The sequence below is a fragment of the Urocampus carinirostris genome, chromosome 14 (assembly GCF_059441175.1).
Source record: "Urocampus carinirostris isolate Australia breed hairy pipefish chromosome 14, RoL_Ucar_1.0, whole genome shotgun sequence".
In the NCBI taxonomy this organism is placed as follows: Eukaryota; Metazoa; Chordata; class Actinopteri; order Syngnathiformes; family Syngnathidae; genus Urocampus; species Urocampus carinirostris.
In genome coordinates this window covers 3,383,578-3,400,562 of record NC_142362.1, presented here as the reverse complement: position 1 = coordinate 3,400,562, position 16,985 = coordinate 3,383,578, and the positions used below count along the sequence as shown (strand labels likewise).

Sequence of the window (16,985 nt, the reverse complement as noted above, 5' to 3'; positions counted from 1 at the left end):
TGCAAATACATATTATACATGGTTACACATATTTACAAAGAAAGACGGTACACCGAGAGAGATTCCAAAGCTTTAATAATAATAATAATATAACTTTCATCCCAAACTGTGCCTGTGAAAGGTACCACCACGCTACTCTTAACACGCTCGCAACGCACAAAGCGCAGCTGTTAAAAAAAAAACAAAACATGTCGCAATTGTGAATTTCACGGTAAACCGTCCTCATTTATGACGCTTTCAAGGGCGTCTACCTCACATTTGAAACGAATTTCTTTCCTCTGTCATAAGGATAACTCGATCATATTCCAGCATCCTCGGCGCACAATTCCACCGGTCTAAATTTGACCTTTTGTTCTCGAGTGCCGCTGGTTAGAAAAATTACTTAAATAAGCCGCTTCACTGAATAAGCCGCAGCAGGGCTGAACATTTGGGTAAAAAAGTAGCGGCTTATAGTCAGGAATTTACGGTATATCAATATTTTTTTTTTAAAATTAATAATGTAAAATATTACATTAAAATTAGAAATGACATTATTTTACAAAATTTGAAAAGAAAATATTCAATTAGAATTAGTAATTGCATCATTTTACAAAATTTAAAAACACGAAGAAATGCACGTATACGCAAGCGTCACGGCCATAAACGCAAGCTCATTGGCCAGCACTCACTGAATACTCGACTCCCCATTGGCCCATTCAAAACGGTATGCCACGCATATCTCGTGCGTTTACTCTACGTACAGCACAATACAGTACGCTTCTCGCCATTACTCCAGTTAGCCTTTGTCTCGCGGTGATTTTTAAAGTTTTGTGAATTCTTCGTGATGGCTCCTGAACGCCCTTCATCCCTTGGTGACGCTTGTGAACCTAAGAAGAAGCGAAAGATGCTATCAATTACTGAAAAAGTGCGTTTGCTGGACAAATTGAAAGCGGGAAATAGCTTTGCTAATGTAGCCCGACAATAATGTCAAAAATGTGCACATGCTAAATATGGCCAACACTGAAATTTTTGGGAAACATTTCAAGATTTTGAAAATCCAACAGGTAAAATTGAAACACATCCCAGGATCTTATTGTAGTTGGCATCTCATCTCATTAGCCGTACCGCTTATCCTTATTAGGGTCGCGGGGGGCTGGAGCCCATCCCAGCCATCTCCGGGCAGTGGGCAGGGGACACCCTGAACTGGTTGCCAGCCAATCGCAGGGCACACAGGGACAGACAACTCATTCGCTCATTCACACCTAGGGACAATTTGGACCGGCCAATTCACCTGAAATGCATGTTTTGGAATGTGGGAGGAAACCGGAGTGCCCGGAGGAAACCCACGCAAGCACGGGGAGAACATACAAACTCCGCACAGGAAGTCTGGAGCTGGATTTGAACCCACGACAGGTTCCCATGACATGAACTGTGCCGCACAAGTGCTAACCACTGCGCCGCCGTGCTGCCCTGTAGTTGGCATTGATTTTGTTATTTATTTTATAACTAGTTTTACTTCCGTGTCACGTATCCTGTATTGTAAGGCGACACCTGCTCTGCGTTCTGCATCTCGCTGAGAAGTTTGCGTCTTTCGCTCTCTCGCTTCAAGCTGTTAAAATAGTGAATTATATCTCCGAGCCTGATGTATTAAAGAATAGAGACACACCCAGCTCGCGAGCCATTCAGCCCAGACCCCTGGTTTAGAATAGAATATACCTTTATTGTCATTGTTACAAAATGGGTTAACATATTATGACAACGAAATTGGGCATGACACTCCAGTTTCACACATTCACAGTGAGGTAAAAAACCAAGAAGATAAGGGAACAGAGAAGATAAGGTTATAAAACAAGGAGGATAAGGTTATAGTTATAATTTACACAATATTTAAACAAGAAATGTCGTCATGTAGCACGTCACATACAGTTTGGTATCGTAAGGGTTTGTGCAATATGCATTTGGTGCAAAAATAGTCATCATAGTGCAAAAAAAATAGTCAACATTGTGCAAGGTGAGCAGTAAACATAGTGCAGTCAACATGTGCAAGAGACATAGACATGAGTACCATTTTACGTTCGTATGAGGTAGTGTTTTTGCAAGAGTTTTTCAGTTTTTTTGTGCGGTGTATTTAGATCACAGGTGTCAAACAGGCGGCCCGCGGGCCAGATCAGGCCCGCTAAGGGATTGAATCTGGCCCGCGAGACAACACTCAGAGAAGCGCAAGAGAAAAACAAGCTGCAGGTTGAAATATGTCCACTTGATGTTGCCAAAGCCAGGTTCCTCGAACAAAGACACTGTACTTTTATTTCTCTCTCTCGCTCTCGCTCTCTCTCTCTCTCTCTCTCTCTCTTTTCCACCCCTTTTCTCCCACTCTGTCTCTTTCACTTTCTGTGTCTCTTTTTCTCTTCCTTTGTTGCTCTTTGTCTCTTTCTCTCTCTGTTTCTTTTTAACTTCTTTTGTTCTAACTTCATTTTCTCCTTTTCTCTCTTTTCTCTTTCTCTCTTCCTACCCTTCGCGCTTTCTTTTCTCTTTTCTCTTCTTCTGTCTTTCTATTTTCTCTTTGGATTTCTTTCTTTCTCTCCCTTTTCTTTCCCCCTCTCTCATGACTTCTCTTTTTATCTTTTGTTTCTCACGCTCCTACCCTCTCTCTCTTTTTCTTTCTTTGTCCCGCCCTCTCTCCTTTTCCCTCTCTCTTTCTCTTATTTCTTTCTCTCTTTTTCTTTCTCTTTAATCTACTAGTCCGGCCCCCGACAGAATGTTTGTTCAATCGTGTGGCCCCCGAGCTCAAATGACTTTGACACCCCTGATTTAGATGATTTGGGAAAGGATGGTGTTGAAAGAGCAAATTTTTCCCTGCAAAATTAGCTTTCAACACAGCCTTTGTAGCTGTTTTGAGGTATTGTGTGTCTTCTCTTTTTCTCTCTGCGCCGACTACTGCAGCCGTCTGCTGAATAGTAATCACTGACACCGGAGTAGACGAGAAAAGGAGGAGAAGGGGGGGGGAAAGGAAGTAAGATAGCAGTGAGCATTAGAGTGTGAGAGAGAGCGAGGCAAAAGATATGAGGAGGGAGGTGGAATGTCAAGCTTACAGTCAGTGCCGCATTATCAGCCAACGTGTGAAGGAGGAGGGAGGTGAGGACAGGAGGGAGCTGCAGAAAGATGAGCTAGAGAGCTTCCAGGAGGTGGCTGAAGAGTCTACCCTACCTAACATAGGTAACATTTTTGTGCTCGGCTGATTATGACCAGATATTTCTTGTGTTTATTAGGCGAGTTATTTAAAGCTCATGTGTGCACGCGTCTGCATTGTGTTACCTGCTCTAATGTGTACCGGATGATGTTGATTGTCCCCGAAACATTCAGGCCTTTATTGTTCATAATGTCTGAAAAATAAAACTACTGCTATTCATAATGATTTTAATCTTGAGTGTTGACACCATAGAAGCATAAGCTGCGCTCATGTCTCCAACTGACCCAGATAAAGCAACTCGCTTTGTCTATATCGCAGCGGTGTGCAGTCTACGACGTGTAAGCCACAAACGGCCCCGCCAATGAAACGAAATGAAATAATCTGCATTTCTATAGCGCTTTTCAAGTCAATGACTTCCCAAAGCGCTTTAGAATGTGCTCCACATTTCCCAATAGCGGCCTTGCAGCCATGTAAGGCGCTAACCTGCTTATCGGGGGTATTGGGGGTTCAGTGTCTTACCCAAGGACACTCCGACATGTAACACGGACGAGCCGGGATTCGAACTGGGATCCCCTGATCCCAAGACGAGCGCTCCTCCTGAGCTACTGCCGCCCCAGCCAAAGGGTTAATCATTTTTGCAATTCTAAAACTTATTAATGCTGTGTGAGGCAAGGAACGGAGTCGAATACATTTACTCGGGCTGCATGATTGAGAGGGGAAAATTAAGTGAAATTAAGATTTGTAAGACCCATATTGCAATTTTAATGCAATTGTCGGTTTTAGATAAAAGTGCGTTTTCTGTGCTAGTTTTCTTTTTTGTGAGAACTTCATCATCGTGACATGCAAACTTACCTTGAAATGACGTAAATGGTCTGCATTTATATAGCGCTTTTCAAGTCACTGAAGACCTCCCAAAGCGCTTAACAATGTGCTTCACACTTAACTATTTAAATACTAATAGTATGCCAAGCCTATTGATTATATTTTCAAGCTATTCGATAGCTGGACATTTTTGACGTTAGCATTTGTACCACCTGATGAACGGGTTCAAACACGAGCAACATATGCATTTGTGCACTTTATTACCAAAGTGTTCACTTATTTGCAGTGTTGGGCATGTTGCTTTCGAAAAATAATTAATTACTCAATACTTCTACAAATAAAGGAACTAATTTAGTAGCTGAATTACTCCATAGTACTTAAGTTCATACTATTTTTGTTACTTTAAAAAAAAGGTTGTTTAATGTTAAATAATTTGAAATATTCTGAGCAGTATTTAATTCAGTTGAATAGAGAAAAAGAGAAAGATGGTTGTGTTGTAGAACCTTGTAATATTTATTGCACCATATCACCAACAGACTTATCCTACACTCGAAGTGCAACAAATATAATAAGAATAGAATAGAATATACCTTTATTGTTATTGTTACAACATGGGATATATTGTGACAACGAAATTGGACGTGGCACTCCAGGTCCACATTTTACAGTGAGGATAAGGAAAACAAAGAGATAAAGGAACAAAGAAGATGTTTTAACTGTCTTTGTTGTATAGGCTTTGTTTTCCTCCGGAGGGGGGTGTATGAGGGGGTGAGGGACAGACAGAGAGGGGCGGATCCAACTAGATGTTTGATATTACTGTACACACAGAGTCCAGTGTATTTTCCCTGATTGCTCAGTCCACGTGTTGAATGGATTTGGGAAGTACAGTCCTTAAACATGCCCGATTAAAGTCGCCGGCGACGATAAAAGCTCCGTCGGGGTGTGCAAGCTGCTATTTATTGATAGCAGCGGGCAGGAGATTTAGCGCTATGCTAACGTTAGCACGCGGTGGAATGTTAGCCTCCGGTGGAACGTAAACAGCAAGCACAATGACCACAGTTAGCTCTCTCGGTAGATAGAAGGGTCTACACGATACTGCTAGAAACTCTATATCGAGCGAGCAGTGTGTGTCAATGATTCGGCTGTTATTGTAGTGCATAGTCCCCAACCCGTTTTTACCTTGAGTCTCCGTCTAATAAACAATTCGAGTCATGTTTATTTGTGACACCCTTAATCACAAGGAGTCTAAAAGACAACAAAGAAATCTCATCTGCGGATCGTCATCCATCAGTAGAATTATTAGAGAATGTATCTGCTCAAAGTCAAGTCACATTTATTTTTACAGCTCTTAATCTGAGTCTCAAAAGGCTGCACCGGCATCATTTAAGAAATCCCTGATCTGAAACCTACATAAGGGCAAGGAAAAACAAATTAAGAAACCTTGAATGGGTTGGACATAAGGTTATCCCCCTTCCAGGTTGAAACATACTATACTTGTTTCAAACACGTGTATGGAATGCTGTGTGGCTTTATTGACCAAGCAACAAACCAGTGTGTTTCTTGTGCTACCCATAAACACAAAACCTCTGCCGCTGATAGTATCAAATAAAAGTGAACCAATATTTTGCTTTTTATTGTTGCAGTTTATGCGCTCTATCACTCTTCCAAACGAGCATGCATAGTTGATGAGTTGGTGGATTCCACAGTTTGTTGGGCTAAGCACACTAGTGCATCCACACTTCAATATACTGTTTCACTGTATTTGTTGATCAAGTTTTTGTTGCCTAAATGTGTTGTCGTTTAGATTGACAATTTTTCTACACTTCATATTTTCAACATAGTCAAGTCATGTTTATTTGTATAGCATTTAATCACAAAGAGTCTCAAAGGGCTGCACAGACCACAGATTATTGCAAACCACAGACTATGGGGCAGCAGTAGCTCAGGAGGTAGAGCGCTCATCTTGGGATCAAGAGATCTCAGTTCGAATCCCGGCTCCTCCGTGTTACATGACGAAGTGTCCTTGGGCAAGACACTGAACCCCTAATGCCCCCAATAAGCAGGTTAGCGCCTTACATGGCTGCACGGCCGCTATTGGGAAATGTGAAGCACACTGTAAAGCGCTTTGAGAAGTCTTGACTTAAAAAGCGCTATATAAATGCATTTTATTTCATTTCATTTCACTATTATGACACCATCCCCTGATCTAAAACCTACATGAGGGAAAATAATACACAGATATTGTCAACATAAAATCTAGGTTATTCATATGCTATAGAATAGAAGTGTGTTTTAAACCTAGATTTAGACGGTTCAACTGAGGTTGCAGATGGAATCTCTGGGGGAAGAGCATTCCACAGCACCGAGGCCTGAATGGAGAACGCTCTCCAACCTGCGGATCTCTTCTTGGCTCTTGGGATCACTAGTAGACCAGTATTTTCAGAGTGAGGGCTCCGGACCGGAACATAGGGGGAAATTATATTTAGCTAAAGTCTTTGTAGAAATCGTCACAAGATGTCGCCGTTAGGGTGTGTTAACTCTCAGGCGTCGGTTGACAGGCAAGATCAATGAAGAAATATCGGTGGAATTATGCACAATTCCATTATCTTCGTGTCCTTCTCTGCCGTTTCGCCGATGTAGCTCCCTTAGCTTAGCACCATTGCCCGAGCGACAGCCACGCTTTTGTTTGCGATCCCTACGCCGTCTCCGCCGCTTTGTAAGTGGGTTGGCCACTCACGGAGATCCCGCAACCCTTTGTATTTCTTGCGGGATATAATAAGTGGTATAAAAAGTGCCCAAAATTTAGACGCAGACCCAATTGTATAAGTTCCTCCCGACTATAGGTATTATTGGCCACGCATGTGTCCAGAGAAGAAAGCAAAAAAGACAAGAGAACGGTAATAAATAGAAAATTAGCTGAAGAGCTGTGAGCCGCTGCGTCCACGCGCGCCGCCATCATCATCAAAGTCCTAGACATAGAACCCCAAAAAGGCTTCATTTTCATATCAAACAGCTACAGGGTGTACTGTAACACTGCCTTTTGAGGTATTTTAACGCTGATGTTTGTACCCTAACAAGGGATTGAAGGATATTGAAAAGTTGTCTTTCTCTCTCTCTCTGCAGCATTTCCAGCTGGCTTTGATCGATTCAAACCTCTGCACTTTGTCCAAGGCTGAAAGTAAGTCACTGTCCACTTTCTGCAAACCAACAGCAAATTTTATATGAAAAATGCATATCGCGGCCTCCTGACTTCATGTAAAAACATTCCCCTCTCCGCTGCTGTTGTCTCCCTAAAAACGGAGTTGCCTGGGAGACGAGCAGAAGGAGAGATGCTGGATTTTAAAATGCAGACTGCACATGCTGACTGCCTTTTCACATCACATGCTCTATACTCACACATGGACACACGAAAACACCCCACTGTCCTTCCCATTTGTCCTTAATGCTGGGTGTAACTTTTGTACCTACTATGCAATATTGACTTTTGTTCTCCGTCTATTTTCTTCCTATTCAGTTCAGTTCCACATCGCTCATTTGTATGAGATCCAGGTACGTGAACCATTCTCATTTTTTTTTCCCTCTTTCTGCAATGCTTTAGTCAATCTATGTTTCTAGATGAAAGGTATACTGTAATTTATAATCTGTGCCTTGAATGTGTTTGGTATAAATAGACTTGCGTTGTGTAAAATAGTTCCCGCGGCAATTGTAGTTGTTAGCATCTACTTGTTAGCATGTAGTCGTTGGCATCTCCTCGTGAGCATCTACTCGTTAGCAAGTAGTTGTTAGCATGCTAGAGTTATCACGTAGTCATTAGGATCTACTCATTTACATGCCTTTTTCACATGGTTACACTTCATGTGGGTCAGTGAACCACTTGGGCCACCCCTATTAAAATATCTGGAAACACCCCTGGTTTCCATGGTGACCAAGCGCTCGCATTTAAAGTTAATGAGCCCATTCATTCCGGATGGGACTACGTCACTGTAGTAACTGCTATCGCTAACACAAGATACATCACACAATTCCCGATTAAGCCGATTTCTTTTAAACATGTAAACCATTAGGGTATTCTCAAAGCCCTAAGAGGAGTTGCAAGCCACACTTTATACAGAAGATAGATATATGGGTATAATAATAAGAAAACTGAGAATCATAATAGTTGGCCTTGCAAAACCACCCCCAACAAATTAAGGCTTTCTAATGATGGAATACTTATAATGCACATGAAAAATGGTCAATAAATGATTGGATTTGGCTCCTTGGAGTGGTCGGTGGTCAGAAGCCGCATTACCCAATTTGTCCACCAAAGGGTATTAGGAACCCTGCAATTATCAGACCACATATAAGCATATCATTTTTTGAGGATATTAATTGGAGATGCCTTGACAAGAAACTTAGCTAAGGACACTCGCAGAGGCCTAAACTACAACTGTGAATGTTCATGTAAACCAGTTCAGCCTTTTCGTAGAATTTTATTGCTCTTAATTCCACTCACGCAAACAATGTGACAGGGGCGTTTGAGGCGGCACTAGAATTGAAATAAATGAGGTAAGCATGGGTGGCTGCTACGTCGTGTGTTTCGTGTGGGGGTGACCGATCTTGGGCTGAAGAAATGAACTTTTCAGAGTTCGCTTGAGGCAGAAGTCATTTGATGTAACGAAGGGACCCTGGCTATTTCAGCTGAAAATGAAAATCTCCATTCTGATCCCTGTTTAATGCAACCACAACTGCAGAGCAGCAGTCATAGCGACTCTACACAGTAACAGGTTTTAATAGTCTAGACCTGAGTCTTTTTCTCTTTCACCCTCCCCCTCCTCAAGTATGTTTGTCCAGACGGTCATTCCAAGTGTGAGGAAGTCTTTTGTCTATCTGCCTCGTGTCATAAAATTCGACGTCCTCTGTCCGTTTTCCTGCAGAAGAAGTACCGGGCAGCAAAGGAAGCTTATGAAAGTCTCTTGCAGACAGAGAATCTCCCTGCTCAGGTGAAGGCGACCACTCTGCAACAGCTTGGTGAGTTTCACTCAGTCTTCATTTTACCTGTTAAAATTGATGAGACTCGCATGCTCAAAAATCTATGGGTCCCGACAAAAAACTATGGATCCCCAAGATTTAGTGTGCTCCATGCCCTTACAAACTTGTATTTTCCCTTAGAAAATACAAAAAAAATCCTTTTTTTTTTTTTCAAACATGTTTATTTATGTCGTTTAACATGTTATATTGTACATGTGTTTCCTTATATCATATATATTGTTAATGAACATTTTGTTGAGACGCTGAGTTGCTCGACATGAATGAGGTTTATTATAAAAAATACTTAAAAAATGAAGTCGCGTGGACGTTCACTGTAGAAGGAAAAAATATATGCAAATATAATTAAGTAGAATAATACATTTTCTTATTCAAATTCATTCATTTTCTGCATTAAATAATTGTTGGTAATATACTGATTAAAATGGATCACCACAAACCTGTCTTTTTTCATTTTCTCCTTTTATACTTCCTTTTTTTCTTAACTTCTTTATACAACATCATCATTCGTAATATAATGTATCAAAGCAAGTGAGCCGTTGGAGAGCTGGCTCTCTTTAATGAGTTGAGCCGAAAAAGCCCGTTCTCTCAAAAGCAACGGACTTTCACTACACAACTCGAACTGGAAATCGGCGTGCAGACGAAAACTCGAACCGCGAGACCAAAACAACAATGGCGGATCTGCCTCACGAAAAGTTTGGAGTGCGGTAAATCTTTGTTAAAAAATGATAATGACAGTTTCGTGTCAAAAAAAAGTTGCGTCCCGGGGACGCACGATTATTTGACACGATGCGTCCCCAGCAAAAATAATGCGTCTAGGACGCAGGGACGCGGGCAAGCGAGAACACTGGTCACTGAATCCTTGTGACATTACGACTTTATTCATGTGGATGTCGGTTTAGAAAGTTAAAATTATATTCTTTTATTTTTTTTGCAAGTAGTCATTCTATTCATATTTGATATTTTGGAAATAGCTCCATGTAAAACTTGTTTGTCTACATTGAGTGTATGGTAGGTTGGTTGGATCCCTTACCCACTAGGGTTGTATGGGGCACCATATCCTGTGGTGTCTCTTGGGCAAGTACAGCCTGGTGGTGCCCACCCCTTTCCAGGCCAACATGTTACCACCTGGTCTCAAACTAAGAACCTTTTGCATGTTAGCCAATGTGCTAACCACTAGAAGATGGAAAAATACCATTTTTAAGCGTGATCTCTCTGAAACACACATTTGTGGTCAATTGAGGGTTTGCTAACTGGCTTGCAGAATATTTATTTGTTTGGCAAAAATAGGGTTTGGATAACTTCCTTTGAAAAAAATAGGCTGTGAATATTCAAATTTCTTGACTTTTCAATGAATGCCTGAGGTTAGGAATGCTTTGACTCCATATTGCTACCTATTAAAGAAATTGACATCACAGAAATTTAGGGAGAATGCTAGTGAGAACCATTCCCGTACCCATTTTTCCCTAAAAAAGAAGTTTTGGACACGTTATAAATGATGTTTTACAGTAGTGTATACCGTTTTTGCTCAATGACTGATCAGTTCAAAAAAATATCGCTGACCAAAATCACAAAACATTTGATGCAACAGGAATCGAACCACTTGACCAGTGTTTTTCAACCGTTTTAGAACCAAGGTACACTTTTATTTATAAAGTTTTGAGGCACACCGTCCGTCGAAAATGTTTGTAAATGAAGTTTTGTCAAATATTTCACTGTTCTACCTCATAAGCAGATAATTGGTATATAAAAAGAAAATAATACTTAAAATAAAGAATGATGTGATTTATTTGTTTTTATTTTTTACAGTGCAATCTTAAACCGCTTAAACAAATTAAGTTATTAAATGTACTGTGCTACCTCAAGAGCTGATAATTAGTTCATAAAAAGTATACAAAAATCTACTGCCACCTACTGATATGGATGACTATTACAGTTCCTCGTCCAAAGATAGCAAAAATACTGAATAATGGCCTGATTTCTTTTGAAAGATAAAATTGGACAAATTCCAGCGGCACACTAGACAAGGTCTTACGGCACACTGTTTGAAAAACACTGCACTAGACCACCAATGATAAAGATGACATGTGAAAGGGGATTAGATCTTATCTCATTATTAAACTAATTTTTATACTGTACCAGAGACGAATCTTAGGGAATGGAGAAAGTCGTCCGAAAGATATGAATTACAAAAGTACGAAAAGGGAAACAACTATTAGGTTTATCAGATGATGAATCGGACATTATATAAATGTATTTTGTTATTGCAACATCCGTTGCAGCCTGGTCATCCTGGAAGGGGGATGACTTCATGTGCGGTCCCTTCTCAAGGTTTCTTCATTTTCCTCATGTTGGGGTTTTTTAGTTTTTCCTTGCCCTCATGTAGGTTTTAGATCAGGGGATGGTGTCATAATAGTCTGTAGTTTGCAATAATCTGTGGTCAGACTCCTTGTGATCAAGGGCATCACAAATAAACATGACTTGAATCGACCTGACATTGTCAATGTTATGTTGGAATGGAGTTTATAGTTTACGTCGTCAACAAATGATTTTAATCACAGTCGTGCCTGTTCAATGTCCGTCTTTTACAATGCTTAGTTTGAGCTTGGAAAGTGTTAAATTTAATTTTGTACCGATTTTTAATACAAAAGATTAGGGGTGCCAACTATTCTCGAGTGCACGTTATATACCAATAATTTTGGAGTGACCTATTTGTGAAATACTGTGTAAAAAATTATTTACGTCTTTGTTCTGACATTAAAGATTGGTTAAAGCATCATCAAACTTTTACTTAGCATCAAAATGAGACTTAAAATGTGAAAGGAAAGATATGAAAATTACTACGATAAATAACAATATCGTCCGATAAGAAATTTTTCGCCCCGGCCTTAGTGCGACTTATACTCCGATTCGACTTATGTATGAAATTATTATCACATTATTTTGTTATTTTTAGTTACTTTCACACTTAACCTTATAAGTGAAACTGTTGACACATTACTATACGATACGCACTAAACCTTATATGAGAAATTGTTTACACATTAATATATAACTTCACATATTTTCACACTATTCACAATATTGCACAACCGTTACGATACAACGTTATCACGACAACCCTGTATGTAACATCCCACATGCTGACATTGTTGTGTAAATACCATGTAAATTATAACTATAGCCTTATTCCCCTTGTTTTATAACATTATCTTCTCTGTTCCTTTATCTTCTTGCTCATACCCTCACTATGTGTAAAACTGGAGTGTCATGCCCAATTTCGTTGTCACAATATGTTAGCCCATTTGTAACAATGACAATAAAGGTATATTCTATTCTATTCTATTCTATTCTAAACATCAAGAGGGCGGTCTAGGACTGTGTTGAGCGTTTTAACATTGCCAGTAATTTATAAAAACTGATAATGGCCTCAGGAATGAGTGGAGAGGTGTTGTAAAAGGATAGTGGGATGTTTGGACGCGTTCTAAGGGATGGGCAGGGCACCCGTATGATGCGGCAGGGGTAAACCAGTGAAAGCTGTCGGGCCCTGCTATTGAACAGAAGAGTGTGTTGTGTCACCCTGACCCGAGTGACATGGTCGCTTTCTTGTGTCCCGTTTCATCTGGAGGGACGAAAGCATGACCAACTCGGGTGCCGAGGTGCTTAACCTGTTTGGGTGTTTGGGCATTTGGGTTGGCCATGGTCCAAAAATGTTTGTGTGTGTGTTTTGCGGCGCAGTGGTTAGCATGTGCGGCACAGTTCATGTCTTGGGAACCTCCTGCGTGGGTTCAAATCCAGCTCCAGACATCCTGTGCGGAGTTTGCATGTTCTCCCCGTGCTTGGGTGGGTTTCCTCCGGGCACTCCGGTTTCCTCCCACATTCCAAAAACATGCATTTGAGGTGACTTGGCCGGTCCAAATTGTCCCTAGGTGTGAATGAGCGAGTGAGTTGTCTGTCCCCGTGTGCCCTGCGATTGGCTGGCAACCAGTTCAGGGTGTCCCCTGCCCACTGCCCGATGATTGCTGGGATGGGCTCCAGCACCCCCCGCGACCCTACTGAGGATAAGCGGTGTAGCTGATGAGATGAGTCTAATGTAAGCGACATGGATTCTTCTACCTCCCGAGTCGAGGGGCTTCTTGTAATGAGACCCAGAGGATTAAAATTGTATTCAATTTAGTGATTTGGAGTGAAAGTAATGGTTTGGTTAGCGTGGTCTTTGTGCTAGCTATCAGAATCACTATTAATATGTTACGTCTTTAGTGACATTACCATGCATGTCTGTCATGTCATGTTCGTATACCGTACACCTTAAAAATGTGACTTGTACTGCAGGTGCGACTTAGGCATTTTGGGGTTGGTGCGATTTATAATACAGTCAGATTTATAGTCTGAAAAACACGGTAACCTTAGGTGAATTATTCTTCCAGTTTCCTCACGGATACACAAAAGCTTCCCCATCCCCTGGTAGTAAAACACATTATACCAGTCTGGCATCCTTACGTTGTCATGGCGATAAGTGTAGCTTGCCACAGGTGTGTATTGTAGTAATTGTAAGGGAGTAGTGGTCTATTTTACAATAAGTGCACTTTGGCAGTGTAGTCAGACATGAAAAGGATTGCTTGTTGAAGGTTCTTGCTTATAGTCCTACTCTGAATCAACTGGTTCTCAACCCGAGCAAGGTTTTTTTCAATTTATTGGTCTTTTTTAAAGTATTGGTCTTTATTTTACAGGCTGGATGCATCACACAGTGGAGCAGCTCGGGGATAAAAGCACCAAGGACAACTATGCCATCCAGTGTCTTCAGAAGTCTCTAGAAGCAGATCCAAACTCTGGCCAGTCTTGGTACTTTCTTGGCAGGTAAGAAGAAACCCCCCCACCCCCCATAAAAAATGGTAAAATGACCGTTTGACATATCTTTAATGATCACAAAACTCAGATTTCAATGCAACACCTACAATTACAGTACTATCTTAGTTGTGTGGGTGTACGTCTCCTTGAAAATCCTTAAAACGGTTGAATTTTAATGTTGTGTTTGAATTTTGGGTGAAGTGCTTGTAAATACTTGAAATTGTTGCCATGTTTAACAACAAGTCTGCTTAAAAATGTCACAGAGACTGCTCTCTGGTGGCTCCTCTTCGGCATTGCATTTCTTCCTTGTGATGAGCGGCAGCTGGCATTAGTTTGTGTGGTATTGTGGGGGGGAGTGGTTACGTTTTTAGTGCGCACGCTTGTTGACATTGCACGAGCTATTGCTTTCAGGCTAAGTCCCGCCCACCAGATATGTCACAATTTTTATATACAAAGGGTCAATCGTAAAGGGTGCGAGCGAGCTCCTTTGATTGGTGACAAACGCGAATTTGATGCCCGCATTTTAATGATTGTTATATTAGAGCTGCTCCCTGCTGCCACTATAGATAACAACTACCGTAAATTCCGGACTATAGACCGCACCTGATTATAAGCCGCACCCACCACATTTTAAGAAGTAAACCGATTTTGTACACGCACAAGCCGCACCTGTATATAAGCCGCATGCGCCCACATTTAAACATGTAACACAAACACAAACTGAACCCAAACCCGACTTCAAGTCCCGCGATTGGAACTAAATGAAATGAAATGAAATGAAATGATCTGCATTTATATAGCGCTTTTCAAGTCAAGACTTCCCAAAGCGCTTTACAATGTGCTCCACATTTCCCAATAGCGGCCTTGCAGCCATGTAAGGCGCTAACCTGCTTATCCTTCATTAAAATCCACGGTCCAAAAATCACAGCCGGCAAAATGAACGAAAAATGATACCGGTACTTAAGTTTGATGCAGACCTGCAGAGTCCGGGTCCCGTTAAAAGTAATCCAAGGAAAAAAGTGTATATTTCCAAAGGTAAGGGTGGGAAAAATATATCAGATGAACACGTTTACTCATGCATCTCATTTTTCTTTAACCAACTTTTTACCCCCTCTTCTTTCCTTGTCTGTCCCTCACCTTTAGCGGTCCCGACTTAAACTCGGCACCCCGCGTTTGTTCCGCCCCTCATTTTTCGTTCACCCATGCAAAACATCAGAATTAGTGTCTAAAATAAATACATTACAAAAATATACAGTTGCAAATACATATTATACATGGGTTACACATATTTACAAAGAAAGACGGTACACCGAGAGAGTTTTCAAAGCTTTAATAATAATAATATAGCTTTGACAGGGCAGTTAATGGTAGCAACACTCGAGCGCCGCTAGCGTCCGTTAGAAAAATTACATAAATTGGCCGCATCACTGAATAAGCCGCAGGGTTGAAAGTTAGGGGGAAAAGTAGCGGCTTATAGTCCGGAATTTATGGTAATTGAGACTAATATCGGTTATAATGTAACAACCTGATTGAAGGGGTTGGACACATTGATTTGTATGCCCGCCCACCCCTGTTTGATTGACGGCATACCCCAGCCTTTCCCAGTAGGGCTCACAATTACCCCCACTGTCACACAAAGCCCCCCCCAACCTGCCCTTGTGATAGCATTTGCTGTGTGCTGTTTTCTCAACACAATCAATGACAATAAAGACAAGTCAATTCAAACCGAAGCGCAAAATAGCGAAGGGGTCTTTGTATACAGGACAAGAGAATTTGTTGCTAGTATGTTTGTAGTTTTCGTGGATTAATTAGCATATTAGTCACACTTCATCCTGAAAGGGGGGATACCACTTGTGAGGTCCCTTCTCAAGGTTTCTCTTTTTCCTCACGCTGAGGTTTTGAGTTGTTCCTTGCCTGCATGTTGGTTTTAAGATCTGGTCATTGTGTCATTGTAATCCGGTGCAGTCCTTCGAGACATTTTTGTGATTAAGGGCCATATGAATAAATTTGACTTGACACTGATCTTTGTTGTTCCCCTGTTTCCTCTATCAGGTGCTACTCTAGTATTGGGAAGGTGCAGGATGCTTTCATCTCTTATCGTCAGTCCATTGACAAGTCAGAGGCCAGCGCTGATACCTGGTGCTCCATAGGGTGAGTCCCTAGTTCCAATTCCGATAAGCACAGAGTTGAGTTTGGTCCGCGGATAGCCGACATGACACTAGTAGTCTGAGTGGTTGGGTCCAGTATGAGAAAGGCACAGTTTTTTTTGTTCAGGGTGCTCTACCAGCAGCAGAACCAGCCTATGGACGCACTACAGGCCTACATCTGCGCTGTCCAACTGGATCACAACCACGCCGCCGCCTGGATGGACTTGGGCACATTGTACGAAAGCTGCGGACAGCCGCACGACGCCATAAAGTGCTACGTCAATGCCACCCGCAGCAAGACATGTGTCAACACCGCTACACTTGCTCAACGCATCAAGCTGCTGCAGGTAGGCCTTTTTTTTTTGTCAGCGAAAGCTGTTTGTATCCTAGATGTATTGGATTCCATTGGTGAACGTCTCTTAAAATCATTCTCATATCCAATCACAGGGATATGAAGTATTTCATAATTTCCAGCTTTTGCAATGATCACACATCTTCATGACATAAAACATTTGTGATTTACTCTTCCCAATTTCTGTTGTCTTGTTGGTGCCACGCTAAAACGTGTGTTATGACACCATTTTTCCCAGGCACAATTGTGTAACCTACAGCCAGGTAGTCTGCAGAATAAGAGTAAAATGCTTCCTAGTATTGAGGAGGCCTGGAGCCTGCCCATCCCTGCTGAGCTCACATCCAGACAGGGAGCCTTGAACGCTGCACAGGCACAGCAGGTGAGAGATCCAGCTCTTACTAGAGAATTCAGCCACCTAAGAGAAGCAAAACGAGTACCGTATTTTCCGGACTAAGAGTCTCCCTGGATTAAAAATGCATATTGAAGAAGGGGGAAAAAAACATGAAATTCACACCAAGAGTATAAGTTGAATTTTGGGGGAAATTTATCTGATTACCGTAAATTCCAGACTATAGAGCGCACCTGATTATAAGCCGCACCCACCACTTTTTAAGAAATTAAC

At 41.4% G+C, this 16,985-nt stretch overlaps 1 protein-coding gene across 3 annotated transcripts in view; it reads left to right on the top strand.

Moving 5' to 3' along the window:
- The window catches only part of kdm6a (lysine (K)-specific demethylase 6A), an 81,828-nt gene that overhangs the window by 28,843 nt on the left and 36,000 nt on the right, over window positions 1-16,985 (top strand). The window contains exons 1-8 of one of the 3 annotated variants that reach the window (XM_088352504.1): window positions 3,029-3,192; window positions 7,112-7,166; window positions 7,503-7,537; window positions 8,905-8,998; window positions 13,747-13,873; window positions 15,917-16,015; window positions 16,139-16,358; window positions 16,602-16,742. In XM_088352504.1, the coding sequence (XP_088208630.1) occupies window positions 13,752-13,873; window positions 15,917-16,015; window positions 16,139-16,358; window positions 16,602-16,742 (582 nt within the window). In that variant the 5' untranslated portion in view covers window positions 3,029-3,192; window positions 7,112-7,166; window positions 7,503-7,537; window positions 8,905-8,998; window positions 13,747-13,751. Of the gene's footprint in view, window positions 1-3,028; window positions 3,193-7,111; window positions 7,167-7,502; window positions 7,538-8,904; window positions 8,999-13,746; window positions 13,874-15,916; window positions 16,016-16,138; window positions 16,359-16,601; window positions 16,743-16,985 lie in introns of those variants that run through there. The other 2 variants (XM_088352502.1, XM_088352503.1) reach the window with 2 other exon arrangements.